The sequence below is a fragment of the Budorcas taxicolor genome, chromosome 1 (genome assembly GCF_023091745.1).
Source record: "Budorcas taxicolor isolate Tak-1 chromosome 1, Takin1.1, whole genome shotgun sequence".
Taxonomy (NCBI): Eukaryota; Metazoa; Chordata; class Mammalia; order Artiodactyla; family Bovidae; genus Budorcas; species Budorcas taxicolor.
Window position 1 is genome coordinate 93,890,654 of NC_068910.1, and position 20,917 is coordinate 93,911,570.

General features: G+C 36.5%; 1 protein-coding gene across 1 annotated transcript in view; it reads right to left on the minus strand.

Moving 5' to 3' along the window:
* Window positions 1-20,917, minus strand: part of GBE1 (1,4-alpha-glucan branching enzyme 1) — a 302,051-nt gene that overhangs the window by 14,383 nt on the left and 266,751 nt on the right. Inside the window, exons 13-14 of the mRNA XM_052636457.1 lie at window positions 18,583-18,767; window positions 16,838-16,968 (exon numbers count right to left, since the gene is read on the minus strand). Of these exons, the coding sequence (XP_052492417.1) occupies window positions 16,838-16,968; window positions 18,583-18,767 (316 nt within the window). The remainder of the gene's footprint in view (window positions 1-16,837; window positions 16,969-18,582; window positions 18,768-20,917) is intronic.

Here is a 20,917-nt window from a genome sequence, read left to right on the forward strand (position 1 = left end):
TTGCATTTGTTCTAGATCAATTTCTTTGCCAGTTGGTTCATCTGATCTGTTGTTTGGGGTATACAAAATGTACTTTGCTCAACTGGGGAAAATAGAGCAGTGAAAGAATGATAAAGATTTTATGGAGATTTTTTAAAAGGAGATCAAATAGATCCCTATTCATTTGGATATCATTTTAAATATTTTGATTTCTTCTTATTTTAAATTCAAGAGCTTCCTAAGTATTTGATATGTCTATCAACAGGTTGAAGTCGATATGAAGTCTTAAGCATTATTTTATAATCTATGTCCTTAAATTTGAACCAAGGAAGAGCCATGTTCTGAAGACCTGTACTAATAAGATTAAAGAACAGTGAAGGCATGAAGACTCTTAAATTCAATGGCTCTTCAAATACTTCAAAAGCTGCTGTGTTTGCTCAGCCACTTGATAAAGTGTCTGTTCAAAGTATAAGGATTTTGATGTAAGAAGTACTATCATTTATACCATTCTGCACTAAACTCACTTCACTCCTGCTGATGAAACTAGGGAAATTTATTGTAAGGTACAAACCCTGAGGTTTCAGACTGAGTGACAATAAAAGGGGTTCTCTAGTGAGTAGATGACCATAAAGATGGCAAAGCTGGTACGTTACCATATATCTTTAAATCTAAGACACCATCGATTTTAAGATGAATTATTTTATACAACTGCACTAAAAAGAAAAATATCACTACCATGCCAATCACTGTAAGACATATCCCAGTTGACATGTTAAAAAATGTACACTTAGAACATATGAATTTGGTATGCTATTTTCAGATATGACTCTTTAATCAACCCACCCACAGTATTATGATTACAATAACTTTTGGGAGTTAAGTGATCCTAGCAGAAAGAATGTATTATCAAAGGCAGAAAACATTAGGTATAAAATTCTAAGGAACTGTAAACAAACATCTGGTAATCTAAGAACAGGTGGTAGAAAATAAAAATAATTTCATGTTTTTAACAGTCTAAAGATAACTAGCCAGCACAAGACTTGCCTCAGTGTTCTAATGTAATGTTCCTCCTTTTATGCTTCATAAATTGAATTTAATTTATTGCCAACCACAAGTCACAAATCTTGTATAGCATTTTGGCTGTATAGCATCTCAAATAGATCTGCCCCTCTATTTCATAAGTATACTTAAATTATACCTCATTTATTGTCCTGAACCATAGACCAGGTCATAAATGACAACCTTTAGTTTGCTCTCTCTGGTCTCTTTCCAAATACAGAAGTAGCAAAACCTGGTGATGTGCTGCTGTATATTTTATGGGTGTATATGTGTGTTAGAGCGAGGCAGGTGCATGTGTGTGTCTGATTTAGGCATTTCTGTCTTTAGCTTTGTCAACTAGAATATATAGCGACTTAAAAATTCACCACTGGAAATAAGTTCTGATATTTTCATTATTTGTTTGAAACTATTTTATGGCTGTGGGCATTTATAAGTATATTACTTTCAATAACAATATCCATTTAGCTTTTTTTCTCTACCTAACTTTAGTTTTAAAAAACTCCTACAATATTATAGTATTTCTAAAATAAAATTAAAACAGAGGGTAATATAAAAATAAATAGGAAATTTACTACTGAATATAGTCAAAGTATATTTTAAATTATAATGAAAGGCAAATGGAGCTTCCCTTGAAGGGTACAATATATTTTTTAAAGTTCTTATTCATTTACATTAAAATTTTATTGTCTTTGCAAAAAGGATCAAATTCAATATATGAGCTATATATGAATTCAAATTTGTGAACACTGTCTTCATTACAAGTTTAAATGACAACCACATGTTTTAATTAAGTGCAAAACAAAAGTATATTTATAGTATAGTTTAGGATGTGCTTCTTTCATGAACAGGTTTCTGACTTTAGCCTAAAAAATAAACTCTAGTCCATGCAAATTTACTTCCTTAATTATACATTCTTAGAAACTGTACAATGCAGAATAGCAATAAAACAAACTCAAAGGAGGAGGGACTCAAATATAATCTATCACATTAATTAATGGATTGCTATGCTTTTTGAAATGCATTTTCACGCATTATTAGTTTATTCTTAGGCATGCTTAATGACATACATCAGTAACAGCAAATCAAATGATAATATTAAATATTGAGCACTACATATTTCTCTATGCAAATAAGGATATTATTCTAAATACTTTACAGAATTCTTTGACTAACCTAATTAGCAACTTTTCTTTGTCCTAGAAGATTATATAATTGAACTAAAAAATGTCATTTTTTTCCTCAGTAACTCAAGAAAAGAAAATAACAAAAAAAATATGCTCACACATATAGACTAACTACCCTTTAAAATTTTTGCTATTTGCCTGTGCCATTAACGATTAGCCAAGGGTAGTGGTTTAGTTGCTACATCCTATCCAACTCTTGGGACCTCATGGATGGTAGCTCACCAGGTTACTCTGTCCATGGGGTTTCCAGGCAAGAATACTGGAGTGGGTTGCCATTCCTTTCTCCAGGGGATCTTCCTGACCCAGGGATCGAACCCGGGTCTCTTGCACTGCAAACAGAGTCTTTACCAACTGAGATACCCAAGGAAGCCCCAAGGATTATCCAAAGAACTTATAAATTCAATTATTTGATGAAGCAATATTGGCTAGTGAGAACTGCAAAAGAGAAAAACAACAGATTTTTATACATCTTTCAAACACATGCTTTCTCATCAAAATAAGTTTTGACCATGCAGATGCAACATTTTTTACAAATATATTGTGCTTTTGAACTCAATTTTAACATAGGCTATAAAGAAACATCTTCACTCAAACTTATGTTAATACAGCCTTTAATTGAGTTCTGTGCAATATATATAAAGGGAGAAGATCATTGGAAACTTCAAAATTCCTGAAAAATAATAAGAATTGCAAGCATAAGTAAGCATCATCTAAGCCATTTCATGCAGACAGACAAGAATAGGAGAAAGCCTCCTACAACAGTAAAATACAGTGGGTGCATGGCTCTGGGGTCCAACAATTAAATTCTAGTCTGAGTTCTTAATTACCAACCATATGTGTCTTCCAGCAAGTTACCGAATTTCCTTAAAGCTAAGTTTCTCATTGTTAAAACTGGGATAATATATCAGAGGGTAACTGTGAGGATTCACAGAAACAGTGTACATCAAATGCTTAACAGAGTGCCTAGCATTGGGAAAAGTACCCAAGTTATTAGCTGCTCTTTATACTATTATTATTATTATTGGCCCTGGACCATTTAATCTGCTAGCTTAAGTGATGAAAAATGTAAAAGTATGTCAACTTAGTCTCTTACTTTTTAATCCAACTTGGCCTTTTCTTTCTTTCTGACCTTTATTCCCCTTCCTTTCCTCCATGACTCTATTCTCACTAGAATCTAAACAATTTCCCTGTTATTTAAAAAGATTGAACACTGAAGCTTAACTGGACAGTACCTTGGACTCTTTGAGGACTACACACTTAAAATTTTTATTTTATTTTTTTAATGATCCTTATGCTTTTGAGAAAGACTGAGAAGACTACTCTGAACATCCTAACTGAAAATTAAACACTTCCCTGGTGGCTCAGTTGGTGAAGAATCTGCCTGCAATGCAGGAGACCTGGGTTCGATCCCTGGGTTGGGAAGATCCCCTGGAGGGAGGCATGGCAACCCACTCCAGTATTCTTGCCTGGAGAATTGCATGGACACTGGAGCCTGGGGGGCTACAGTCCATGGAGTCGCAAAGATTCAGACACGACTAAGCAACTAAGCACACAACACACCCTCTTGTATTTGCCCCAATTTTTCAACATAGCATTATCCACTTTCATCATCCTATAAATTTAATTATTATATTTGTTCTCTTTCTTTAATTTAAATAGATCTCTATAAGAGAGTTGTCCTTCTCTACACGCCCCCTCCTCCCCTCTACCTAGGACCTGGATTAATACCTGGCATATTTACTGAGTGGATCTTCTTTGCATTATTTTCCTATTGCAGTCTCCTCCCTGGGTTTTGATCTATGCGTACTTTTGCTAAACTTTAAGAAATAACTTAATACTACTTCAGTCATAAAAAACAACCTTGAGTTTCTTCCCTTATCTGTACAGATCTGTACAATATAACTTTTAACACAATGCCACTTCATTATAAAGTTTTACTTGAAACATTTTAAAAGATTTCTTTTTCTTTCTTTTTAGAATAGTCACAACAGTTAAACAAATGCATGTCAGCTTGAAGCAATTAGTTCTCAAGTGAATAACTGATTGGTATGAGCCCTGGAGATAGACATTTTATATAATTCTTAGTTGAAGTGGGTAAATGATTACATGTTCACTAAAGCTGACATATACTCAAAGACTTGTATCATCAACCTGACTGGTGAGCTTTCTTTATACAGATGACTGAACTTAAGCACTGAACATCACAGTAACTTGTGAAACCATATATATACACATATATATGTACATTATGTATATATATATATATAATTTGGCAAGGCCAGGATATGCACTTAGGTATAATATTTTCTATCACTCTACCACCATCTGCCAGTTAAAGTCTGCAAAGTAAATGAACATTAAAATACTTAACCATTTGAAGGCTGATTCATTTAGTGCTGGTAGCAGAAACATCCTTTTGATATATTTGAAGTCAGAACTTATTAGCGGTAATGAATCATCAATATATTGGTACACACCAATTTTCTTGTGAGGGAAATCCCTTGGACAGAGGAGCCTATTGTGCTACAGTCCATGGGATCATAAGACATGGACATGTCTTAGTGACTAAGAACCACCACTACCATAGTCAATATATATGCTTCTTTGTATTTTAATTTTTAAGACCAAATAGAAAATCTAATACCTTAGGGCTTACTTGGTGCTTTAGAAAGGTAAATGAGAAGGCGCTGAGCTAGCTTCCCTTGAGAAAGTGTCAAGCAAAGCCTACTGGAGTTTGTGGATGTGCGTGTATGTGCCCAAACATGCATCATTATGCTGAGTCATTTCGGAGCACTTCTGGGCACATAGCCCATGCCTATCAAAATTTTCCCTAGGTTAAGCATTGTGAGAGGAAAGGTTCAAAGTAAACATTTCTCCATAGGCATCAAAAACATTGAGTGAAAGAGCTATAAACTCACATTATGTGATTGCTAATATATGTATTTCCCAGGGGTATAATAAATCTAGCATAGTACTTTACAAGCATTTATAAACCCATCATATTGGTTTAATCTTACTAGGCAGATGTGGAAGAGAATTACACATGGAAAGAGTAAGCTGCTGAGTTGTTTTTGCAAAGTGCATTTTTGTACAATTCAAAACAAAATCAACAAATGTTTTGGCTGTGATAAGTCAAACATAAAGATCACTTACACAATTGAATGAGTAAAAACTCTGGCACATTTTGAATTGAATTCTATGTAGACTTAATTATTTATTTTTATAGTTATTTAACAAGTATTGCATTTTAAAGGTCAGTTTTCATTATAGTCCCAAAGAAGGGCAATGCCAAAGAGTATTCAAACTACTGCACGGTTGCACTCATTTAACATGCTAACAAGGTAATTCTCAAAAATCTGCAAGTGAGGCCTCAAGAGTAGACTGAGAACTTCAGATGTACAAGCTAAATTTAGAAACGGCAGAGGAATCAGAGGTCTAATTGCCAACATCCACTGTATCATAGTAAAAGCAAGAGGATTAAAAAAAAATCTACTTCTGCTTTATTGACTATGGAAAAGTCTTTGATTAAGTGAATCACAACAAACTGCAGAAAATTCTGAAAGAGAATTTTTTCTGAGAAGTTTTCCTGAGAAATCTGTATGCAGGTCAAGAAACAACAGCGAGAACTGGACATGGAACAACGGACTGGTTGCAAATTGGGAAAGGAGTACATCAAGGCTGTATATTGTTACCCTGCTTATTTAAATTCTATGCAGAGTACAACATGCAAAATGCAGGGCTGGATGAAGCACAAGCTGGAATCAAGACTGTCGGGAGAAATATCAATAACCTCAGGTATGCAGGTGACTCCACCCTTACGGGAGAAAGTGAAGAAGAACTAAAAAGCATCTTGATGAAATTGAAAGAGGGGAGTGAAAAAGCTGGCTTCAATCTCAACATTCAAATAAATAAGATCATGGCATTTGGCCCCATCACTTCATGCAAATAGACTGGGAAACAATGGAAACAGTGACATACTTTAGTTTCTTGGGCTCCAAAATCACTGCAGGTGGTCACTGCAGCCATGAAATTAAAAGATGCTTGATGTTTGGAAGAGAAGTTATGACAAACCTAGACACCATATTAAAAAGCAGATACAGTAAAGGTCTGTCTAGTCAAAGCTATGGCTTTTCCACTCGTCATGTATGGATGTGAGAGGTGCACAATAAAGAAGGCTGAATTGATGCTTTTGAACAGTGGTGTTAGAGAAGACTCTTAGATTCCCACTGGAAAGCAAAGAGATCTAACCAGTCAATCTTAAAGGAAATCAGTCCTGAATATTCGTTGGAAGGACTGATGCTGAAGCTCCAATACTTTGGCCACCTGATGTGAAGAGTGGACTCATTAGAGAAGACCCTAATGCTGGGAAATTTTGAAGTCAGGAAGAGAAGGGGGCAACAGAGGATGAGATGGTTGGATGGCCTCATCGACTCAATGGACATGAGTTTGAACAAACTCTGGAAGATAGTGAAGGTCAAGGAAGCCTGGAGTGCTGCAGTCCACGGGGTTGCAAAGTGTCAGACATGACTGAGTGACTGAACAACAAAGTAATAAGAGCATATTTCTCAATTTTTACAAATATGAGACCCAGAAACACCTACAATCATACAAGTAACATGAGCTTTTGTGAGAAAAAAATGTTAGGGTAAGAGAATAAACTGAAGAAAAGAATGTTTCAGAATCAGAAAAGAATGCTACCACCATAGAAACGAATTTTCCCTTTGCTTTCCTTAACTGGACAAAAAGGAAGAGGGTTAGAAGCAAAAGTAGTGGACTGATAATTGACTCTACCTAAATAATAAAGGGGATTTCCTTTGTGGTACAGTGGTAAAGACTCTGCCAGAAAATGCAGGAGACCCAAGACATGGGTTTGATCCCTGGGTCAGGAAGATGTCCTGGAACAGGAAATGACAACCCACTCCAGTATTCTTGCCTGGAAAATTCAATGGACAGAGGAGCCTGGAGGGTGGGCTAAGTCCATAGGGTTGCAAAGAATCAAACATGACTGAAGTGACTAAGCATACAAAAACAAAAATAATAAGGCACTTATCAGAAAAATTACAGTAATGGTTATTATTTTATAGACATAAAATAATTTTGTTTCAATTAGTGTTCCTATAATAGACATTTATTGTCTGCCAATAAAAGGTAATGGGGCTTCCCTTGTGGTAAAGAATCTGCCTGCAATGCAGGAGATGCGGGTTCAATTTCTGGGTCAGGAAGATCCCCTGGAGAAGGAAACAGCAACCTATTTCAGTATTCTTGACTGGGAAATCCCGTGGACAGAGGAGCCTAGTGGGCTACAGTCCACAGAGTCGCAGAGTTGGACATGACTTAGCAACTCAACAACAATGAAAGGTAATATGACTGGCTTAAGTTACACATTCATTAATTAAATAATTTTACTTGATAACATCTAAAGAATGCTTTCCTTATTCAACAGTTCATATCATATAACTACCAAGAATATCAGGAAGTTTCACAGATAGATTTCACAACTAAAATAGGAATTAGGCATTTTTCCATTATTAGGGTAAGATACCACATTAATAGAACCAGAAATGGTTCTTACACAGGGTTATAACTGAAACCACTGTTTCTGAGAACACATTGTTCATGGCTTTACTTTTTTCCACTTTTCTCTGGAAAAAGATAACTTTCTTTTGGCTATAGCATCCATATATCCTTAGGAGCCTTTAAACAGTTATAGGGAATCAGTAATTATATCATGGATTAATTTTAAGAAATCTTGTGGAATACTCATGGTACCATTTTCACATTTAAATGAAACACTGAGCCCTCAGTTTGACCCTGTGAGATTCTGAGTTATAAAAGCTTAATAGAAAATGGTGAAAATAAAAATATCTCACTTACAGAAGAACCAAGCAGCTTTCTTGTAGGCAGGAGATATTCAGTAGGGGGAAAAAAAGAAAGGTGGGGGGAGGGGTGCTAATTTCTACAGAGACCCAGAAGTAAAAGGTAAATTAACATTCAGTATTAGAGATTTATTGTAGATAATGAATGCTCTCTTAAAAGAAATGTCATCAGATATAAAGGTGATAAATAGAATTTATTTTTCAAAATAGAAGAGAACAATCTATTCTGGACTGATTAAATAAAAGACTATTTAAAAAGAAAGCCAGATATGAAACCTTTCAGGCCAATGTTTCATTGTGGCTTTCCATCCATTAGTTTGCAATGCTATTCCACAGGAAAGGAAAAAAAAATTACTAAATGAGATAGTAAGTGTAAAGTGCTTGTAGCATGCAAAATGTAAAAAGTTTGGAATAGATGGTAGATCTGTTCAGCAAGTATTCTGACAGCAGACTCCATAATTTTAAATTCTACAAAATCATGATGTATGGAATTTATAATGTTTTATCAACTTTTTCCTTTCTACCATTTAATTAAATATCTGTTTTAAGGGGAAAGCAATGAATTATATAAATCCTTGTGTCTTAATTAATTAATTTTAAACAACTTCAGAGCTTTTCCACCTTGAGAGAGTCCTATCCTCCATCTATCCACCCATCCATCCATCCGTCCATTCATCCATCTATTCATCATCCACTCATCTGCCCATCTCTCTCTTCATCATTATCTATCCATCTATCCATCCTTCCATCAACAATTTAGTTTTATATTTACCTCATACATTCCAAGTAAAAATATAATTGCTAATATGCAGGTAAGAGAGATACTCAGTCTTACCGAGTATCTTGGAGTCAATTTCCATATAATAATACCTGAATATTTATTGGAAGGACTGATGCTGAAGCTGAAGCTCCAATATTTTGGTCACCTGATGCAAAGAACAGACTCATTGGAAAAGACCCTGATGCTGGGAAAGATGGAAGACAGGAGGAGAAGGGGACAAGAGAGGATGAGATGGTTGGATGGCATCACCGACTCAATGGACATGATTTTGAGCAGGCTCCGGGAGTTGGTGATGGACAGGGAAGACTGGTGTGCTGCAGTCCATGGGGTCACAGAGTCAGACATGACAGAGCAACTGAACTGAATACCTCCTTTCAGAAACTGGTAAAAATAATTATGCTAGGAACAAATGTCTTCCCCTTGTTAGTGCTACAACTCACAGGGGAGAATGTAATGTTTTTATAGAATGCAATAGTATTTCTGATTTCTTTATTATCCAGAAGGACAAGAAACAGAGAAGGGAAATCTTGACTGAGCTATTGTTAGACGAATTTCTGGAACCAGAGGAGACCATCACTGAGCAATTGAGCTATGAACCAAAAACAGAAATGGTGTTGAATATCTCAGAAGCACTGAGACACTGAATAGCACTCAGTTACTAAAAAAATCTGAAAACATATGTGTGTAGTAAGGGCTCACTCATTATTCATTACTGCCTATAGTCTTATGAATATATATTAAGCCAATCTTGAAGCGTTACATCAGTTACAAAATATTTTTCTTACTTTGTGATCCATCTCAAATTTCTGAGTAGAGAAATGAAGCTAAATCGTAGGCTCTTTATTGCCAGTGGAGGTGGGGTTACACATTTGTTATTATCATTAAATCTCAGCGATTTCTGGACTGGGTTCGACAATGAAAAATTACTGAAAGTACCTCTAGGTAATGTTTAGCAGTATCACTTTCATCTTGAAACTAAAGAAGGAGAACCAAGGCCATGAGTATATATCCATAGTGAAGCTATTGAAAAACAAGAGGGACTTAAATATAGCACTGTTAGTAGGATTATCTGCCCCTGTTCACATAAGAGCTTCATCACTATATGGCCACACAGGGGAAAAGCACACACTTTCTCTCTCCTCACATATGCAAATGTGTTCAAAGTCACTATATAGATCTTTTATCAGAAACACATATTTCTTTAAAAAATTTTTTTTAATCAAAACTTGGTAAATGTGGAAAAGTATAATGTTAAGCTCTACATTTTTAGTCCAGAAATTAACCTTTACATATCAAATCTGAATAGAATGTGGCCATCTAGCTAATTCTAAATTAAGTACTTTGTTTTTATTTGCTGCACAAAGCCCAGATTCTAATAAACACAGAATGTTATATAACCATGCTTCAAAGGCTCCTGTAAACTAAGCAACTCACAGCCACATCTCTGCCTTCAGTGATCACACTTCAGTGAATCATCCAAGTGACCTTATTTGCTCATAAGAAACTCTGTGTACAGGTTGCAAATGTCAGTGTCTGAATTTACATTTTAAAAAGTACATCTTGCAGCAGTTTAATGAAAATATTGCAAAGATCTTGAGTCAGATCCAACTATTTACTCATCTGTTCCCCTAGTTTTAAATATTTTTGGCCTGTATTCACATAGTCTTCACAAGCCATACTTGATGATCACTCCTCTAAACACTGCAGTATTGTAACAGTTTGAAGAGCCATTTGGAAAGGGGGCTGCTATTACACTGTTATTCCCACACCCACCTCAACAGCATGCTGACAAAAGATTTGAAAACATTTGATACTGGTGTTGTTTATGCTCTTGGAGTGATAAGAATCTGTATCTACCAAGACACATACTTTATAAATGATCTATGAGGGCTTAACACTTATGTGAATATTTCACAGTAAACTTAATTGACGTGATGTACCAGAAGAGTCTCACTTTGAACAAAGAACTACAGCACATTTACATTCTCCTCCAGAATGAAGAGAAATCACAGTAACTGACCTGAGTCAATTATTTCATGTTTTATTCTTTAAAAGTACTTTTTTTTTTTCCTTTTCTTTTGGATGATGATGACAGGGGTCATGGGGAAGAATTTGTAGAGGGTGATGGTGAGGTACTGACGGAACCTGATGGGAGAAAAGCTCATGCCATGAGATTGTATATGATTCTCTCATGCTGCCTGTTCTCTCAGAACTATAACAAAATCACTTTGAACATTACAGAAATAAATCAGCATTGCTCATGTCACTGTTACTGCCACCACCGACCACATGTATGCACCATGAATGGACAGAAAGAGGAAGAACATGGGCTTTGTAACACACTGCTCGTCCTTCACCAGTCATGTGCTGGAGGAAGTTAGTTATATAAAGCCCTCATTTCCTGTTCGGTCACATGAATCTAACACAACCTACCTTACAGGGCACCTAGAAATATTAAACTAGATTTTTTTTTTAATGGCTAGCAAACAGAAGGACCTCAAAAGAGATCTCCTATACCCACACTTCCCCGCTACATCCCTCAAAATGAGGCATCATCATTTGTGTTACTCAAAATGGATTAGAGAGAGTTTAGCTGGGTAGAAAGAGTCTGCCCTTCGGGGTTTAGCAGTCTTCCTTTTGATTCAACATTGATTTGATAATGGTCTAAGTGAAGAAATGTGACCATAGAAAAAAAATACTGATTCTGATACTATAAAGGGAATTATGTTTCTTTCTAGGTGGCTCAGACAGTAAAGCGTCTGCCTACAGTGCAGGAGACCTGGGTTCAATCCCTGTGTCGGGAAGACGTCCTGGAGAAGTTGGCCACCCACTCCAGTACTCTTGCCTGGAAAATCGTATGGACCGAGGAGCCTGGTAGGCTACAGTCCATGGGGTCACAAAGAGTCGGACACAACTGAGTGACTTCACTTTCACTTGTACTTTCTACCCAGCTAAACAATGTAAAATCATAAACAAATATACCATATCGTACAGCATTTTGTCTTCCTGAGCATGTAACTGTGAATGTACCTCCTTAGCCAGTACATTGGGTCTCAGTTCTGTTTTACTCACATTACTATCCACTGAATGGAAGAACATTGGTGACTATTACACTGAAGATTAGTGGATAGAAAGACAAATGCGAGACAGTGCACCGGCAAAGTAATTTTACTGTTGCTATTTTTTTGTTTGTTTGTTTTCTAGAATAATCCTGCATGTTCCTTTCGCAGAAACAAAACTATGTCCTTTAGTAGTCACCATGAAGACTGGGTTCAAAACCTTAGTAATACAAAGCAGATGCCCCTTCAACCTTCCAAATTTATCATCTTATTTTGAAGTGACAGCTGAAAGTACTCTTAAAGTGTTGCTTCTATTCTGCCTGGCATTGCCCCCAAAATAGCTCCCTTTACAGCAGTTTCTTGGAAGGACAGTCAGCTCATATTCTACACAGATATGAGTGAAAGTTGATGTCTTGCTATTTGATATATAGGATACACAGGTTCAAAAAATGGAACTATTCAAGAATTCAGACATGCTACCAACTGCAGGTTTATATTTCATAGTGACAGAGGAAGTTCAAATGACTTCTTTAGAAACTTTAAATTTGTTCTGGTACCAAATCCTGCTTTCCTGGGAATTAAAAATTTGATAAATTTCTTGACTTGATTAACACATCCAATCTTGCCTCTGTGGATCCTTCACAGAGGAAATTTGTATTCAATTCACTGGCTCGGTAGTTGGAAATACCAATGGCATACAATTCTTTGGTAAAGTCAGAAACTACAGCATAGAAATACCAATATTTTTGCACTTCCTATTCCAGAAATGATTCTATAATGCTGAACTACAATGTTGTTTAAAGGGATAAGAATAAAGTCAGAAAGATGGAAGACCAAAAAGAGACTTGTACAATGCTAAGGATAATAAAAAGGACTGTGTAAGCTAAGCAAGGAACAACAAGAAGCTGAAAGAAGAGATCTATCTACTGCTTAGGGAAGGTGGTACAGTCATATCACTAATATTCTAGTACTCTCTTATCTTGTCTATTAACAAGTGAGAGGTAAAAATCATGCTCAATATTAAATTTGGGATTTTAATTAAATTAGCTGAATAAATCAAGAGTAAGGGAGATATGTCATAATACAAGTACACAGAAAAGAAAACTAAAACTTTTTATATGAATGTGAATAAGAGCAAAAAATGTGATGGTTGCCAGAAAAGCTGGTGTAACTTTAACTCCATTGACGAGAGAGAGCAGTCTCAAGACAAGAGGAGGTAATGGGGCCCTCCATGCCATACTTGCCAGACCGTTATCTGGAATATTCTGCTGTTCCGGAAGCACAACAAAGAGGAAAGTGAACAATACTGGGTACAATTTGATAAGAGAGACATGATGCTAACAGGTCTGGAAAGCATCACAAGAATCTATGAAAGAAACCAGAGGTATTTTTGGTCTGGAAGAGGGAAGACCAGGGAGAGGCAGTATCGTGAGGAACAACTTAAATGCCTGTTTGATTTGAATAGCTGTCATGCAGAACAGGCACTGGCCCCAGAGTATAGATATAATACATTGACATGTAAGGCTACATTAAAAAAAACAACAACAGAAAACAAACCTTGAATTGTTTACCTTGTGAAACAGTGAGAGTCATAGGACTGGAAAGTGTCCTAATGACAGCTATGATTTGCAGAGGAATATATAGATGGGATTTCTGCACTGAACTGGGTCATCAGAGCACAAGCCATCACAAAATCCAGAAGATTTTATAATTTCAAGCTAAGGTTTAAGGCTGACAGTATTAATATGTAGCTAATTAGAAAGTATGATTTCAGGTATGTTGGAAATGCTCTCCTGCTCTCTAAAAAAAATACTCATTATTTAAAAAATATTCTATTAGATATCTAGTTCATTAGGTCCAGCATACTTTTGAGTATTCAAGGAGACTGGTTATTAAAATGCAAATGTCCTCAGAGGCGGCAATAACATATGGGAATTAGTTACAGCGTGTTGACAGAAAGGGAGGAATGAGAAAGGCAACCAGAGTAAATAAGGCCCAAGTGGACACAGATCAGCAGGAGACAAAATCCTTGCAATAAAAGAAGCAACAATATTTTCAAGGTTCTCTTAGAGGTGCAACAGATGACTGAGGCTGCAACTATGCCTTCTATGAAGATACGGCCCAATTTTCCAGGATGTGTATATCACTACAATACATAATGTGTACATTTTCTGTGGTCACTAATATGAAGTGTTCAGTGTTTATTAAAATGGAAAACTTCTGTATAAAAGGTGCTTTTAGACATTTAAACAAATTGCTAAGTTTTGAAAGATTCAATTTGTGGCAAGGTGTATCAAAGCCAAACTAGACTTTCACGTACAGTGTAACTTTGTATCACAAAACGAAATTAACTTTTGGGTGGATTTTGTTTAATAAAATATACTATATTATTATATATATTTCATTTAATAATATTTGTTAAATCACACAGACTTCAGACAGGAGTTCAGTGTAGCTTAAGCCAAGCTTTTCTCCTAAACAACATCACTGAAATTCCATTATTTCCATTTGCTAGTGATCCTAATGAAACTCCAAAAAAAAAAAACAAAAACAAAAACCAACAAAAACAAAACCCTAAACTAGTTAAAAGGGAATTAAAATCTTCTATTATGTGATCATAATATATCTTTTCAGTTTAATCTCCAATTACTTTTTGGGTCATCATTCTCCCAATTAATCTATTGTATTGTCCATTATCTAAGTATAGGCTATGATTTCCAACAGCAGGAATGGCCTTCCTCAATTTTTTCTACCATAATTTTATCTATTTCTCAAGGTCCAGGCTTTAACGTCTTTTCTTAATCAATTAGTCTACAAATCATCTCTGTCTCTCTCTCTGGGATATAGGCTTAAAAATCTCATTAGTCAATCAATTCCTCAATCTCTGTTTCTCTTTCCACCCCCACCCTCACATTTCTTTCTTTTTCTCTTACTTCCCCTCTGTTGTCCCATGGAACACTCCTGCCTCATCCCCTGTACTGCATCGTGCCTTACTTCTTAGCTTGGGTTTACAAATCTCTTCTCTCTGACTTAGGGTCAAGGGCAGTGCTTAACTACCAAACACTGCAGTAGACCCCAAGTGTTCTGTAAGTGCATTTTGGTTTAATAATAATCAAAATTACAGTTTGATTATATGCCATCATTAGATACAGCAGGATCTAGTCTAGGGTTTAATACTTGAGCAGTTTGTCGCTAAGAAGGCTTATGTATGAGTTGCTACATGTCTAGCAGCTGTTTGTATTTCTTCAAGGAGATGGTAAGAACAGTTGCCTCCTGAACAGTACAGCTCTTCTTCAGGGCAGACAACCCCGTGACATGATTTCCATGATCTGAGCAGTCTCTGTGTTAACTGGGGCATATTTAGCCACAGCAATAGCCTTCCCTCCTACATGCTCTGATGTCCTAGGGGATGGGGTGACTGGGGAGGAGCGGAGAGAAGACAGGGAACATCTTTCATCACCTGAAGCATCCCTGAGCAGCACCAGCCTGCTACTCACCGGACATCGTGGCCTTTTCCTCCTTACGGCCAGAGAAACATTGTCTGGACGACCACTTCCCTAAGGAGGTCGCTTCCTGGAGGCTCAGGGGGTAATTCCTGATTAAGCTACTCATGAGGAAAGCATTCTCCTCCCTAGACACTTCTTTGGGGATAAGTGACTGAATTCTGGTCAATGGAATACAAAGGAAATTTGCTAAAGTGACTTAGTTCCTAAAAACCATACAAATCTATTTGCCTCGTGTTGTGTCTGAAGGTGACATTTGGAACCAAGGCTGTTGTCTTGCAACTGTATCAGGTGACACCCTTTGGACACTGCTGGCACCCTGAGAGTTGGAAGTGGGAAGGCCAGCGGACCAGGGAACCTGATGATACTGTCACAGTGCTGGGGTCACTTGACCTCAGGGTTTCCATTGTTCGGCAAAATGCACTTTTCCTCATCACTTGAGCCAGTTGAATAGGGGGGTTTCTCTTACTATAGCTAGACAAACCCTGGCTTGTAAGAGATCATGCTGGCATCAGGCATCTTCCTCCGGTGGCAGACATTAATCACTATCAGGGCTTCAGGAAGAGCACATTCTTTCTCCTGCTTATTTAAAAATCTGCGCTGGGTTGTTATTACTACATCCTGAATCTGTTGCTTTTTTTTCCCCATGGATTGGGTAAGTCCTAAACTCTTTCAAACACATGCATGTTTCATTTCGTAACAAGGATCACACTTCAAATGATTAATATTTGTCTTCTTCACTAGTTTAAAAGCTCGCTGAAGGCCGTGACTGTATCTGCCAGGAAAATTCCTGTGTTTCCAGCACCTCACACAGGGCTGGCATGCAGGTGTTCAATAAATAGGTGCTCATAAAACATCTGTGAAATGAATGAATGGATGAGTAAATGAATGTAGACAGTATCTAAACATTCTCCCCGATATTTCCTTTGCTTACATCTCTCATGCCCTGATTTCTTATCAATTCAGACCCCCCGCAAAAAGTGAGCTATGTCTTGTATTTTAGAAGACAGGAAAAAGAAAAGAGAAGGAGGCCATCTTTACAACTACCATTTACTCACGTATTCCATGGAGAGGGTAAAGGAGATGACTCTCAGCGGCAACTTATAAAATATTTTCATAAAAATAAACAACAATCACCTCCTATACTACACATTATAATATTAAAATACTACTTAAGAGAATGTTCATAATCATACTTTTTAGAGCCAGAATGGAGTACAGGATTACTTTAGTGTAACTGAACTGAGCAAAGATACATTAACTATTTCAAGTCCTTCAGTTTTCAGATGAAGAAACTGAGAGCTACTGTCACCAAGATCAGCATTAGTCTTTCTTACACTCTATGATGTAATAAAAATTGAATGACAGTCATGTTCACTGGTAACACAAAGGATATTTTCCTGGCAATGCTGTTCCAACTCGGTAATCAGTATAGCTCTTGCTTGGATGAAAGTTGAAGATGAAAAGAAGACTAGCTCTCTCAAAAGCAATGATCTTATTGTCTTCATGCTTTTCACTCACATGGGCCTGGAAGAATTAACACGTAGAATATATACAAATAATAGCCAGATGCTGCTATAAGTAAATTCTTTACAAAAAGTTGTGTTTTTTTTTTTTTGGTCTTTATTAACAGCCTTGTTATTAAGCCAAAAATGAAAGTGCTAGCATGTTACATTTTTTTAACCTGTTGAAATTTTGCCGTATCAAGGCCAACAGCAGTTTCAAACATTGCTTAAAGAGTACACAAATCTCACCAACCAATTCCCAACCTCAAACAAAACAGAGGATTAGGTTTTAAGTAAAAACATAGTACCGTGTTATACAGAAAGCACTTATGTGTGTGTCTGTGTGAGTAAGTATATTAGAACTACTTATAAGTGAATTTTCTTTAAAACTTTTGTTTTAGTCTCTAGATTAACATGTGAAGGCACATCAAATTATTTTTCAAAATATACTGTAACATTGTTATTATATCCAGATTTCTGAAGTTGAATTTTTCTTAAAAACTTTACAGTATTGCATGGTTTTGTCAGATTCAAAAGCAACCAAAACTCCAAATCTACATTTTTTTTTTTCTTTTGGTCTAATGAAAGAGTTTCAAAAGCAATTACAACATCTACAAGCTCCCTTATTTTCTACATCACATTTTACGGTAGACAGTGAGAAGCTTTTGCTTTTTCAACTCTACCCACTTCCGGCCCCAGCTCTGAGAGGACTTATTTCCATGCGTGTCAGCAGCACTACTCTTGGTAATTTAGAAATGTGAGCTAAGGCTCTAGAGTAAACAGCATGCCTTTTGGTATTCAACATTGTTCCTGTTGAAAAGGAGCATCATTTTGCTCTCTCTTCTGGAAACAGCACTATGAATAAATGCGATTAGGGCATTCGTGTCATGTAGCCAGTCTTCCCGAATGTATAAGTACCTTTGTTCAACCATTAAAAAAAAAATCAGCGACACCAAAGTAAAAATACATCAATAGTAATTTCAAACGGCACCAGTAAAAAGTAAATGGATTATAAGTAACACATACTATATGCTAATTTTTGCAAAGGGGGAAAAAAAAGCCTGTATAAAATTTTTACCTGATAATTACATTTTCTAAAACTTATTGAAAAACTGAGACGTTAATTCCAGAGGAGAGTCAGCCTCATGAAAAATACAAAACAGCATGCAGGTATAATGGCATCTATTGAAATGACAAGTTAGAGACCAGCAAAGGAAGGAAAAATAAGAATAAAGAAATCTCCATGTTGTCAAAGTAGTTTCATTATGACAGCATAATTATTTATATAAAGAAAAAACAGTCAAAACAATTAAGATGTTTCCACAGCAATTTCCAAAATGGATTCCATGTGGAGCTTTTGTCATTAGTTTTAACCAATTGAAATAAAAATTACCAAAGTTAAACAACAACGACAAGCTAACCAGGAAAGTAAGCAGGGAATTATGCTGAAGATTTTCGTTATTTACTGGGGAGATTTTGGTGACATGTTTTGACAACCTGAAGTATGTCACAGGGCACTGTGCATGGAATAATAGAGTGCTGTTTAAGAGATCTGCATATAGATTTAGGTCAATTGCCATTCTAAGCATGTACAACACTGGTGACTAAGACATAACACTGAGAGTAAAGAGCTTACCTGTGGAGCTGAAAGCCAACCACATCTTTCTTCCAATTTATTCATATCCCTGTCAAAGTTATTCAGGAACTTATAGCGAAGAAGATCATCATCAGTTAAATGAAACTGCCTTCGTGCATAATGGTAGCTCTCATTATTTCCTTTTCTTGGGAAGTCTAACCATTCAGGATGCCCAAATTCATTACCTGCATTTGAAAACAAACATCATCTGGTTAATATCAGCATTTCTTATTAGGATATCTCAATAATTAAATGTTTAAAAGTCCTTGAAATCAGTTTAGGTTAATTTACTACAGCTATGCCCTGTGAAATATGCACAACTCTAGTTTAGAAACAGCATAGTCAAGCACACAATACTGCCAGCATTTGGACTAAAAAGCCCAGGTCCGGTTTCAGCCTGGCCACACATTCCTTTTTCCACATCTCTCTTTTTTTTTTTTCATATGCAAACTGAAAACAGTATCTCTGTCATATTTATTTCATCTCTAAAATAATCTCTGAAATCTCTGAATCATTTTTGAAATATCTTACTTCTATAATCTCTGAAATCTGTACCATGCTTTGCAGTTTCCAAAGGTTGTATGTACATTATTTTTTGATCCCCCAAAGACTCCCTATTCTATCCATTTCACAGATGAGAAATACAAAGCTCTTGACAGTTAAGGGATTTTCCCAACCTCACACAGATAGTAACTAGAAAAGCAACCATTAAAATCTAGTTCTTCTCATTAAAATCTAAAGTTCTTTCTACCTCATCCCATTAGGCAAGTACGTTTTATACTTCAGGTTTTATACTTGGGGTGCTACAGAAACCCAAGTCATCAATTTTATTATTCATTTTTTCCCATTTATTTCTCAGATCTATGTGCCACCATTAGACTTATATCTTTAATTTAAATGTGGTATATGTGTGGGTATGTGTGTATGTATGTGCATGTGTACACCTGGAACACTATGTTGGGAACCCATATAATATTATTTCTCATTGTAATGATGAGAACCAGAAACCTTAGAGGCTCTAAAATTGAAATAAAACAACACATACACATTACACATTCTTCATTCTGAAAATCAAATATATATATTGGTAATCTAATAGACTGGCTCCTGCTGTTTTCCTCAAGTTAGAGTTTTACTTTAGGAGAAGGCAATGGCAACCCACTCCAGTGTTCTTGCCTGGAGAATCCCAGGGATGGTGGAGCCTGATGGGCTGCCATCTATGGGGTTGCACACAGTTGGACACGACTGAAAGCGACTTAGCAGCAGCAGCAGCAGTCTAATAGATTGGCTCCTGCTGTTTTCCTCAAGTTAGAGTTTTACTTTAGGAGAAGGCAATGGCACCCCACTCCAGTACTCTTGCCTGGAAAATCCCATGGATGGAGGAGCCTGGTGGGCTGCAGTCCATGGGGTCGCTAGGAGTCGGATGTGACTGAGAGACTTCACTTTGACTTTTCACTTTCATGCATTGGAGAAGGAAATGGCAACCCACTCCAGTGTTCTTGCCTGGAGAATCCCAGGGACGGGGGAGCCTGGTGGGCTGCCGTTGATGGGGTCCCACAGAGTCGGACACAACTGAAGCGACTTAGCAGCAGCAGCAGAGTTTTACTTTATGGCTTCTTTTTTCCCCCTAAATATTAAACACTACTTTCCAAAAGTTGCTTATATTAGTTACTTTAATGCTGCAATTTTCTAAACCCCAAATTTCTCCTTTGAGTTAGAAAGCATCATAGCTAACCCAAGTGTGTCCTACTGTAATTTAAATAGTTGCTAAGTGAAATAAGTGACATAATAAAGACAAATATCATATGATCTAACTGAATTGTAGAGTCTAAAAAAGGCAACAACAACCAATCAACTGGGAAAAACAAGCTCATGGATAAAGAGAACAAACCTGTAGTTGCCTGAGGGTAAGAGGTGGGCAAAATGGGTAGAGTGTTAAAGGATAGAAATTTTCAGTTATAAAATTAAAAAAAAAGAGAGAGATGTAATGTATAGGACAGTGACTATAGTTAATAATACTGCATTGCATATTTGAAAGCTAGGAGAGAGAATCTTGAGAGTTCTTATCAGAAGAAAAAAAGTTTTTGTAACTATGTATGGTGAAAGTGAAAGGGAAAATCACTCAGTTGTGTCTGACTCTTTGTGACCCCATAGACTTTACAGTTCATGCAATTCTCCAGGCCAGAATACTAGAGTAGGTAGCCATTGATCTTCCTGACACAGGAATCAAACTGGGGTCTCCTGCATTGCAAGAGGATTTTTACCAGCTGAGCCACCAGGGAAGCTACAGTGCTGGACATTAACTGAACTTACTGTGATGATCATTTTACAATAT